The sequence below is a fragment of the Manihot esculenta genome, chromosome 2, assembly GCF_001659605.2.
Source record: "Manihot esculenta cultivar AM560-2 chromosome 2, M.esculenta_v8, whole genome shotgun sequence".
Lineage (NCBI taxonomy): Eukaryota > Viridiplantae > Streptophyta > Magnoliopsida > Malpighiales > Euphorbiaceae > Manihot > Manihot esculenta.
In genome coordinates, this window is record NC_035162.2 from 36,619,244 (window position 1) to 36,630,974 (window position 11,731).

Here is an 11,731-nt window from a genome sequence, read left to right on the forward strand (position 1 = left end):
TATTATAAATATTTAATTAATTATTGTTAATATATTTATATAATTATTTCATTGATTAAATTTTATAATTTTAATTAAAATAATATAATTTTAAATAAAATTCTCTAATTATATAAAAAATATTTTTATACCTCATTAATCAAATTTTATAATTAATTAATTATAAAAAAAATATATTTTTCATTAAAATTACGGAACAAGACTGTAGTTTTGGTGTGTTACTAGTAATAACTGGCAAATAGTATTTGCCAATTCAGATTTCTCCCAAATCACGCCTGCTGCCGCATCGCCATCGCCCATCATCGACATCGCCTAGAGACCCGTCGACCGCCTGAAATCACAGTTCCACCGCGGCATCGTGCATTTCGTCGACCGCCTGTGAGCCGCTGCACCACTGCATCTCGCGCTCGTGAGCCACCACACGCTGCATCGCGCGATTGGGAGCCGTCGCACCACTGCACCTCGTGAGCTGTTGCACGCCCGCACCTCTACATTAACCGATGACGGTCGTTTGCAGCCACGCCCGCACCTCTGCGTCGACTGTGAGCCCGCCGTCCCGCCGCACGCCAGCACTTCTGCGTCCTCTGCAGTTAACGGTAAGCTTATTCAAGTGGAACATTGTTTCAACTTATGATACCCTTAGACTAAGTTGATCCATTGGTAGATGAAAATCAAACTATAATGAGGATTCAAATTTAGAGATATACAACAAGCATTTATGTCCACATTTTACTCTTCGTTTTTCTTCTTTTGTGCTTGTAGGTTTCAATAGGAAATGGGTAATGATGTAAGTTAGAAGAAAATGGAGTTGCGGTTGATGATAGGTAATGGGTATGGTAATGGGTATGATGTGGTCAAATTGGTCTGTCTTCTTTCCTCTCTTCAGTTGTAGGTTGCAAATTAGGTTGATTTTTATTTTTTCTTTCGGATCTCTTGGTGAAATGGGATGTGATTTGCAAAGTGAGTACGAGCATCCTATAACTGAAGAGGCATTCAGTGGATGCCCTGTGTCTTTTGCAGGTAGCATACAAGTTGCTAACCTAATTAAACTTTTAGGTATATTCTTAATCTTCTTATGAATCTTCCACTGTCTAGAATTTCTTGTTCCATTTTGATTTTAGAGACAGGAAATATAGTTTTGATCGTTTGATTAGGAGATGCATCTAAGTTTTCTTGTGCATAATGCAAATGTTTTCTTGATGCCCTGTGGGGGAGAGAGCGAGAGACTGAAATGATCTGTCAGCAACTTTTCCTAAAATTGAAAAATTTGGGTAGGGTTTGTTTCTTTTTTTGGTCGTGTTAATTATCTTGGACAAGGCAAGCTTAATGTTCACATTAGACTTTGTGTGTAATTTTATTATGTTGTTGAATTTGTATTTATTTGTGTTGTTTTTATTATGAATTGTGTTATGTAATCTTTTTTTGATGTGCTTACTCTCTTTTTTTATGTTATTTATATTAATGATGATTAAAAACCGATTAAAGTGTAATTATTAATTCGAGCTTGAACTCGAGCTTGAATTCGAGTTCGAGCTTGAAATTAAAAAGCTTGGTTCGAGCTCGAGTTCAAGCTCGAACCGAGCTTTTTAATTTCAAGCTCGATCTCAAGTTTTTTTAATGAACTTCTTAATCGAGCTTTTCGAGCTCGAAATCGAGCTTTTCGAGCTCGAAATCGAGCTTTGTTAACAAACTTCTTAATCGAGTTTTTTGAGCTCGAGCTCGAATTAGGCTCGTTATTATACTAAACGAGTTTTTCATGAGTTGAGCTCAAATCGAGTTCGATTATAGTATTTAATTCTCGAGTCAAGCTCGAACCAAATATTAGAACTCGAGTCGAGCTCGAGCTTCCAAACTTTTTTAATAAACGAGCCTGCTCGGTTCGGTTTGATTACACTCCTAGATTTGAGCAAGTGCCTTGTACTCAACTTTAGTGCTTGGGCAAGAGATAGTGGTTTGCTTCTTTGAAGTCCAGAATATCATATTAGCCCCTAGGAAGACACAACCCCTAGTGGTGGACTTCCAATCATCTGGATCTCCTGCCCTGTCAGAGTCATTGTATGCTTCGAGAGAAAGAGGGTTATGCGATGGACAAAATACGAGAGAGAACCCCAGTGTACCTTTTAGATACCTTAAGACACACTTGCAAGCAACCCAGTGAGAGTCTAGAGGTTTTGAGAGAAATTGGCTTAATCTATTTATTGTGTAATTGGTATCTGGTCTAGTGTGACACAAATATTGTAATGCTCCAATAATGCTTTTGTACAAGATTGGATGTGTGAAAGGGGAACCCTCAATAGCTGATAGCTTGGAACCAAGGGCCATTGGAGTAGAGCATGGTGTGCAATTGGACATGTTTGCATGAGCAAGAAGATCAATTGTGTACTGCCTTTGTGACAGGTACAAACCATTTTTATATCTGTAAGCTTCAAAACCAAGGAAGTGGTTGATACTTCCAAGTGTCTTGAGGGCAAATTTACTATTGAGCTGCTTGATGATTGATTGTATTTCTGAAGTTGAATTCCCTCTGATTAAGATGTCATCAATGTAGATTAGTATCAGTAACAAGGAGCCATGAAGTTTCCTGTAGAATAGGGAAGTATCTGATTTTGAGTTTTGAAATCCCCACTATAGAAGAGTAGATCTCAGGGTATTGTACCAAGCTCGTGGAGCTTGGTTAAAGCCATAGAGTGCCTTATCTAACTTGTAGACATGTCTAGGAAATTGTTGATCCACAAATCCTTCCGATAGATGAATATAGATATCCTCATTTAGATTTCCATTAAGAAATGCATTGTTGACATCCACTTGTTGTATGTCCCAATGCTGTGAGACAACTAGAGATAGAACCACTTTAATGGTGGAAGATTTTATCACAGGGCTGAAATTCTCTGTACAGTCAAGGCCTGGAATTTGATTAAATCCTTTGGCCACAAAACGGGCCTTGTATTTGTCTATTGCACCTTTTGAGTCATACTTGATTCGAAAAACCCATTTAGTGCCCTAAATCTTCATAGATGACTGAAAGAGAACCATATGCCATGTTTTATTTCTTTGTAGAGCTTGAATTTCTAAGTTCATGGCCTCTTTCTAGGTAGGATCTGTGAGAGCAATAGCAGTTGATACCAGTTCAGAAGTTGTGTTTAATGTGAGAGATGATTGATAGACCTTTGGCTTAGAGATGCCACTTTTAGCTCTTGTCTGCATAGGATGCAGGTTTTGGACACAGAGTGGAGCAGTGGGGTTAGGGAAACAAGATAAAGGCGAAGAGTGAATAGGATTAGAGTTGATTACCTGAGTTGTTGTATCTGAAGAAGAAGATTGCAGGGCAGATTCCATTCTGTGAGGCTGCCCAGGAATTGCATGTAGAGTGTCAGTTAACGTGGAAATGGGAAGGTTAGGATGAGCTGTGTGTTTATTGTGCTGTTTGTTGAACAAGGATAAGTATGAAAACTCAGATTCATTGAATGTGACATGTTTGGAGATGTAGATGCGACCAGATGGATGCAAACATTTATAGCCTTTATGATATGGACTATATCCAAGAAACACATATTTGCTGGTTGAAAATCGAGCTTGTGTTTGTTGTAAAAACGTAAGTAAGGAAGCACGTGCATCCAAATACTCTGAGGTGATCATACGCAAGCGATTTAAGAAATAATTTTTGAAATGGTGATAGATTTTATAGAACTGGAGTGGGTAGGTTATTGATCAGGTATGTGGTAGTTTGGAAAGCCTCAAGCTAGAAGGTCATAGGTAATTTGGCATGAGATAGTAGTGTAAGACCGGTCTCAGTCATGTGGCGATGCTTTCTTTCAAGAATCCTATTTTGTTGATGGGTATATGGACAACTAAATCTGGTGTTAATGCCGTGTTGAGTAAGAAATGGCAATAACATTGTGAATTCCCCTCCAATGTCACTATGTAGGCTTTTGATTTTGTTGTTGAGCTGAAGTTCAACAAGAGATTTAAACGTTTTAAAAATGCCCATGGTTTCTGATTTGTGTTTCATTGGATAGATCCATATGAACTGAGACAAAGCATCAACAAACACTAGATAGTATCTGTGACCATTGGTGGAAAGATAGGGACTTGGACCCCAAACAACAGTGTAGACAATATTCAAAGGATTAGTGACAGATATTTTGTGTTTTTGAAAAGGTAACTTATGCTGTTTTCCATATTGACAAGAATCAGAGAATTTGACATATTTAGGTCTAAATTGAAGTTTCATTGATTGGAAAGTGTGTTGTAATACAGTAGTATTAGGATGCCCTAAACAAGCGTGCCACACATTTACATTTGATTTAGAAAGAAAAGTACCACATTGATTGGAGATGGTGTTTGATAGATTATTGATAGAAGGCTGAGTTGTGATAGGCTTTGAACTAAGACTGTACAATCCATTCCGGAGAAGTCCCTTGAGTAGAATCCTCCCTGTAAGCTTGTCCTTAAAAACACAATTGGAATCATTAAATTCAATTAGACACACTTTATGAAATTTACATAAACTACCTAATAACTTGGTAATTACACATAAAGGAAATGACATAAAGAAAATGGTTTAGTTTTGAAATATTTAAGAAAGTATAGTTTGTGACAATCCTTGCTATATTTACACCTGTCAGGGCGAGGGGTGTTACAATGGCGCTGATGCTGCTTAACCATTAGAAAGGGAAGAAAAAATCATCCAAAGTTACAAAAAAAAACTTTAAAATCAAAAAGCAAAAAAGAATAATAATTAAGGACTATAAGTTTATACAATAGATAACTATATTTGCTAACAAATCAATCCGCAATCAATTATGAGAAGGGAAAAATGCATTGACTAAAAACACTGACTAAACTACCCCAAAATAAGACTTCTCCAAGGAGCTAAACATCCATCTTTCACACATTGAAACAAAACGGGACTGTTCAGGTCAGAAGTTCAAATTCATAAATTTAAACATTTCTCACAAAATATTTTATTTTCTGTCTATATACATTTGAAGCTAACATATTTTCACTCTTCCTCTCTTCCTTTTTACTCATCAATTTGTATTACTAAACACTTCAATTAAAATTTGGATTCAATAAATAGCTTGTGCAAAAACTCAACTCTGCATTGTAATTTTAATCTTGATGTTGTAAATCTTGTGGTTTCATTTCAATATATAGTTTTTAGAGATTACTCCACTCCCATTCATTCTAACGCATCCTTGCATTGTTTTAAATCTTGAATGCTGTCAATATTCAAGTGTGATCATGATAAGGAAAGAGGAAGAAGAAAATTAAATCCTTAAAAGATTATTGCAAACAACGCCGTTTTAAATCACTATAAGAAAACAAAAAAAGACGACAAAATTTACTTATCAAATTATGAAAAAAGTGGTCGTTAAAGTAAATTACCTACTGCTTACTGACCATTTGAAACACCAATAATAAAGTTATCGATCATTTTACCGATAAAATTCATAGCTATATTTTCACTTTATTGTAGTGAATGAAGAACACATAAATGACACGTTTAGATATTACAACAACATGCACCATTTTTGAATGGAGGAAACATTAGAAATTGACGAAAACATCACTGTTTTGCATAAATGACAAGGCAAAGGAATTGAAGATAAAAAGACAAATAGGGAACAAACGAAGGGAAAAAAGAAGACAAAATTAAGGAAAAAAAATCAATAAAAGAGCACGCCAAATTAAATTGAATATTCTTATAGATTTTACTATTTGGAGGCTCCTATACTTTATTGTAGATATATTAATTTCTAATTAAGTTTGAGCTCAATGGATTCTTGTGTATGGACCTTGGACTACCAGTCTACAAACAGACTATTTGGAATAAACTATGCACATATTCTACTAAAAAATCAAGGCTGCAATATGGATGAAAGGTGAATAGCTTAAATAAAAAATCGAACCAAATCAATTTAGTTTAATTCTTTGATGAAACAATTCAATTTCAGTTCTAAATTTTTAAAATTTAATTGCAATTCGATTAAGTTCATTAAAGACCGGTTTGAACCAAACCGAACCGGTTTTAAACCACTACTTGAAGTGCTGCGTTTTGTGCACACATATATGGACTGTTTAAACATTCAACCTAATCTGCAATTGGGTTTTTTGGCTCTCCAATTCAAAACGCCTAGGCGCACGCACAGCTCCTTGATCCTCCCCTCCTCCTGCTTCTTTGCAATCGGACGCATATTAAGCCCAGACCGATGCTTCATGCATGGAAGGCGGCTTTTCTCCCAGTGTCGGGTCTCTGCCTCCTTGCTCCCACACCGACTGTCAATTCCTCTTTATTCTTCTTGTTCGACAATGGCTTACCTTGCCTCTGTTTGCTTATGGGTTTGCCTTGTGCTTTTCGCTGCTCGATAACTGAGTTTGCTTGTCTTGCATCTCTGGGTTCGATTCTCGACTGTGCTCATGGTTCAATTTGCAATTTTTGTATTTTGATTCTATGAAATGTGATTATATGTTTAAGTTAATTTGAGTCTCATGGTATTTTTGTTGCTGTGTTGGTGATCTGTGCTCATGTATGTGAACTGTGATTTTCATCTATGAAAAATGTTTTCTCGTTTTTGAACTGTGAAGTGTGTTGGAGATTTGGATATGTACTTTTTTCTCGGTCAGTGATGGTGATTTTGCAGTTTACTATAATGTGATATGTAGAAAGGTATATTTACAAGCGATTGACCGCACTGAACCGAGCCTACCTATTGCTCACCTTTGGCTGCAATAGTACAATGGGATTTTGCTTAGTGCACACACTCGGAAGGAAACTTATGATATTTAAGGGTAAATCTGAAAGTAACAATATAAAGTTAGAAAAGAAAAAAAATTCAGCAAAACAGGGAGAGTGTCAAGAAAAGTTCTAACCTTTTGTTGATTTATTTATTTTTAACTGAACTTGAGTTGAGCTAGGGATGATTGCTAAAGTTGGTTTGGGTTTGTGTTGAGATTGAATTTCTATTTGTTTTTATAGGTGATGGGAATTGGTAATTGTGTGAACATCTGCTGAAAATATGATTGCTGAATTTTTCAAGTTTTTTCCTTGTTTCTTCTCTTTTGACCATCTTCCCTCTATAACCGTCATTGTTGACAAATTTTTTATTCGTCTATTGTGATCGGGCAGAACTCAATCTATGCAATGTGTTTGCAGGTTCATGCTAACTTTGCTGTTTATGATTTTTTTTTTTCGGTGGATTTGTTGATGCAGGAAAACAGCTACCTCACTTGTTTGCTGTTTCTTTTTATGAAGAATCCCATTATTTGCTGACAAAGGACAAAAAAGAAGGTCAAAACACCTCCAGACCAGAAGACCAAGGGACCTTCTTTGTTCTGCAACTTCAACACTTGATTACTGGGAGCTGGTTGCGGCTTCCTTCCTATAGCAGTTCAGGTATTGTTATTGGTTTGGCTATTGTTTATATAGTTTGTGCTTAAAAGCAACTATTTGTGTTTTCTCTGGTGTTTTTATTGTTCCTTGTTAATTAAAACTGTGGAATTTGGGTTTTGTTTGTAATAATTTTATGAAAGTAAAATCCTCGAGTGGATATTTGGAATGATGCAACCTGAAAGTGGCAGGAGTCCAAATTTATTTAATTATATATTAAGCACTTCACTTTCCCCATATGAAGGAAAATTAGTTTTTCCTCTTATTTTCCACCATCATTTTCCAGCTTCATCTCAAATAGAGGGTAAATTGCTGCCATGCCCCATCCCATTACTATTCCTACTTGCATTAAACCCTTAGTTGCATGGTGCCCATTATCATCTACATCAGTAAACTTCTCTTACTTGTCAATCACCGAAACAAGAACTTTATGCGAGAATTTAAGCCCCAAGACGAGTATTGGGAGTTTTTCTGAAAGCGTATCAGAGCAATTTTCCTTTGAGATGGAAAATTTGCCTTCCAGGTCTTGTCAATTTGCAAATCCTTTGATTAAAATTTGCTGCATCTTTATTCGAATATTTCTATGCAAGTTGTAGTTGTGAAGGTTCTTTTATTATGTAAATAACTGGACAACATTTTTTTGATCTGCTCATTGTAGGATTTCCAGTCAATAATTGTCTTCTGGCAAAAACAATGCTATCTATAAGGAACTTGAGACATGGGATTACTGCACTTTCCCCTACAGTTTTGTTGTCCTTAATTGTAAACAATGAGTACCATTGCACTGAAATTTTCAGACACCATATTCGAGTTTCTTCAAGTCAGAGGCCTGTCTGTGAGTTCATGAATTCCTCTTTGACCAACTTGTACATGCCAATTGTTGTTTTTGGAATGTGGGATGGGCTTAACCGTCAAATGCATTCTTTATCAACTCCGGGCAGAGCCATCTTGGTCCAGGCTCGCGACCCAGCTAAACTAAGTATGGAAATAGAAAAGGCTATTGATGATCATAGATTTAATGATGCCTGGAAGCTCTTTGAACAACACTCGCATATGGAAGGACTTCCTCGAAAATCCATTGTAAATAAGCTTCTAGCAAGTTTTGCAGAAAGTTTTGATGTTTGCTGGCTTGAGAAGGCTCATGGCTTAGTGGAACAGGCCATTGTGGAAAGTAAACAGAAATTGTTGGAAAAAGAACCTCTTATATATCTCTCCTTTAGTCTTGCTAAATGTGGTTTATCAATTCCAGCATCAACTATTATAAGAAGGTTGATAGAAATGGAATTATATCCTCCTGTGACTGCTTGGTCTGCAATTGTCGGTCACATGTCGCAAACAGCTCCTGGAGCTTACCTTGCTGCTGAGTTGATCCTTGAGATAGGTTACTTGTTCCAAGATGGCAGGGTGGACCCACGCAAGAAGAGTAATGCACCTTTGATTGCTATGAAACCTAATACAACTTCTGTTAATATTGCTTTGGCTGGGTGTCTCTTGTTTGGTAAAACAAGGAAAGCGGAGCAGCTCCTCGACATGATGCCTCACATTTCTATCAAAGTCAATGCAACTTTATTGATCACAGTGGCACATATATATGAGAGGAATGGGAGAAGAGAAGAACTGAAGAAACTTAAGAGACATGTAGATGAAGCTTATAGTTTAAGCGATATTCAATTTCGGCAGTTCTATACTTGTTTACTAACATGTCACTTGAAATTTGGGGACCTTGAATCTGCTTCCAACATGGTTTTGAAAATGCTTCAGAAAGCAAAGGAAGCACGCAACTCTCTTGCTGCAGCAACACTACTCATTCGAGATAAATCCAAGTCCTCTACAGGGCAGTTTTCTCAGGAAAGTCTGAACCTCAGATATGGCCTAGAGAAAAATAGATCAACTGGAGTTTGTATGATATCTTATGAAGAGTTCTCTAAAGACCGAAACTTTTTGAAACTTGAAGCAGAGGCAAAGGAGCTACTTGGTTCTTTGTTAGGAAAGTTGCAGAACCAAGTTGAATTAATTACAACTGATCACGGTGTTCTTCTGCCTACTGAAAAAATTTATGTGAAACTGGTAAAGGCATATCTAGAATCTGGCAAGACTAAGGACTTGGTTGCGTTTCTCATCAAGGCAGAGAAAGAAGATTCCCCTGCTTCTAATGATGATTCAGTCTTAGTTCATGTCATTAATGCATGCATTTCACTTGGGTGGCTTGATCAGGCACATGACCTTCTTGATGAGATGCGGTTGGCTGGGGTTACCACAAGTTCTTCTGTATATGCTTCCCTTCTAAAGTCATATTGTAAAGCTAGTAGAGCAGGAGAGGCTGCATCGCTTCTACGAGATGCTCGTAGAGCAGGGTTCCAACTAGATTCCAGCTGCTACAATGCCTTAATTGAATCCCGAGTTTTGCAAAATGATACTCATGGGGCCCTCAACCTTTTTAAAGAGGCGAAGGATGCTAAAATACATAGAGCTAGTCATCAACAATTTGAGATGTTGGTTAAGGGATGTTCAGAAGGCGGTGAAGCAGGGTTGATGACAAAGCTCTTGCGAGAAATCGAGGATGGCCAGACATTGGATTCTGGGGTTCATGTTTGGAATAATGTAATCCATTTTTTCTGCAGGAAGAAATTGATGCAAGATGCGGAGAGGGCTTTGAAGAAGATGAGGAGCCTGGGACATGCCCCGAATGCTCAAACTTTTCATTCTATGGTGACAGGCTATGCTGCTGTTGGGGGAAAGTATGTGGAGGTGACAGAGCTATGGGGTGAAATGAAAGCTCTTGCTGCAACCACCTCAATGAATTTTGATCAGGAACTCCTGGACTCTGTACTTTATACATTTGTTAGAGGTGGATTTTTTGTTCGGGCCATTGAAGTTGTGGATATGATGGAGAAAGAGAACATGTTCATTGACAAGTACAAGTATCGAACCCTCTTCTTGAAGTACCATAAAACACTTCATAAGGGAAAAGCACCCAAATTCCAGACAGAAGCACAGCTAAGAAAGAGAGAAGCAGCATTAAGCTTCAAGAAGTGGGTGGGTTTGCAGTAAGGAAATTTTGTCTTCCATGTCCTGCCTAGATATAAATTTTTAGATGGTGTTAAGGAGAAGGCAGTGGCATGCCATTCCAGGAAGAACTGGGAATGCATTTCTAACATTTGGCAGAAGGATTTAAATTATATTCCGAGGAATGTTGCATGTGATACCCGCATATCAGGTTGGGCATCTCAATTTCTCATGGTGTAATATTAAGAGATGACAAAACAAAACCCCTGTTACTTCCTCTTGACAACTTTGCCTTGCTTCTATAACACACGGAGCCAACCTTGATTGCTCATTGTGGAAGGCAATATGGCATTGAAAGTCGATGCTTGTTGCTTTCAATTTTCATTGCTGCCTCCATTAGCGTTAAAATGGATATGCCTAGCATCATTGAGCTGTAAATTATTTCTGGCATATTTTGTTGAATCCCACATCGGTTTAGAAAAGGGAAACGTGCCTCTTGTATGGGTCATAGGCAATCCTCCTCTTGAACTGGCTTTTGGGGTGAGATAGGCGTAGCTCAAATTTAACATGGTATCAGAGCCTCTTATCGATGCTGGGCTTCCCATAAATGTGTCACGCTCCAGCGTGGTTCTAGACATGACGGGTGTGTTAAATCCCACATCGACTTGAGAGTGGTTGTAGACATGAGGGGTGTGTTGAATCCCACATCGACTTGAGAGAGGGGATAGCGTGCCCCTTTATGTGGGCCATAGGCAATCCTCCCTCCCCTTGAACTAGCTTTTGAGTGAGTTAGGTCTGTTCCAAATTGAAGTACACATTTCTTACTTCGAGAACATCTAAGCTAAGAAGAAAGGAACCTCTGTCCGCATTGGACTTTGGTTTATATTGATGCTGCTGATGTTATAATAGGATACAAGGCTACCAGGAAATCAGATAAGTTGGAGTAAGATTGATGTGGTGTAGTGCTGATCTGATTAAATGGTCTATCCATCTAGAGGTAAATATTCTTTTAAAAGTTTCTGCTTTTGTAGTCGATTCAATTTAAAATTTTAGTTTTTCATTAGTTTTCTATTATATGCCTTCATCTAAGTGATCATTTCAATTTTCTGTTATCAATTTTTGGAATTTGAATTATTGCAATTTTTCTATTATAAAGTTGTTGCCAAAGTAATGATGTTATCTAGATTTCAGCATATAAGTGGTGCACTGTTGTAACATATAGGAGTGGCTATAGCAGTTAGCAAGTGGAAGGAACAGTTAGGATCAACTTTAGCAGTAGAATGGACTGTATAAATTCAGATCGAAGGATGGAAGCAGGGATTCCATAACTGATAT

At 37.5% G+C, this 11,731-nt stretch overlaps 1 protein-coding gene across 5 annotated transcripts; it reads left to right on the forward strand.

Annotated features, from left to right (window-relative positions):
- Positions 1-226: 226 nt before the first annotated feature.
- LOC110609394 (pentatricopeptide repeat-containing protein At1g03100, mitochondrial) lies at positions 227-11,512 on the forward strand. Of its 5 annotated transcripts, none has more exons than XM_021748944.2 (4): positions 227-596; positions 763-824; positions 7,214-7,396; positions 8,049-10,724. In XM_021748944.2, the coding sequence occupies exons 2-4, from the start codon at positions 803-805 to the stop codon at positions 10,439-10,441; spliced, it is 2,598 nt and encodes an 865-aa protein (XP_021604636.1). In that variant the 5' UTR covers positions 227-596; positions 763-802; the 3' UTR covers positions 10,442-10,724. The 5 variants fall into 5 exon arrangements, with proteins under 5 accessions (XP_021604636.1, XP_043808251.1, XP_021604637.1 ...); XM_043952316.1 differs by lacking the exon at positions 763-824 and adding an exon at positions 2,267-2,397; XM_021748946.2 differs by lacking the exon at positions 763-824 and adding an exon at positions 1,021-1,056 and having other exon boundaries at positions 387-596.
- The last annotated feature ends 219 nt before the right edge of the window (positions 11,513-11,731 follow it).

Coding starts and splice junctions, on each gene's coding strand:
- LOC110609394 (XM_043952314.1), top strand. CDS start 6,213: ATGCTTCATGCATGGAAGGCGGCTTTTCTCCCAGTGTCGGGTCTCTGC. Junction 6,400..7,213: donor TGCTTGTCTTGCATCTCTGG/GTTCGATTCTCG, acceptor TTGTTGATGCAG/GAAAACAGCTACCTCACTTG. Junction 7,397..8,048: donor TCCTTCCTATAGCAGTTCAG/GTATTGTTATTG, acceptor TGCTCATTGTAG/GATTTCCAGTCAATAATTGT.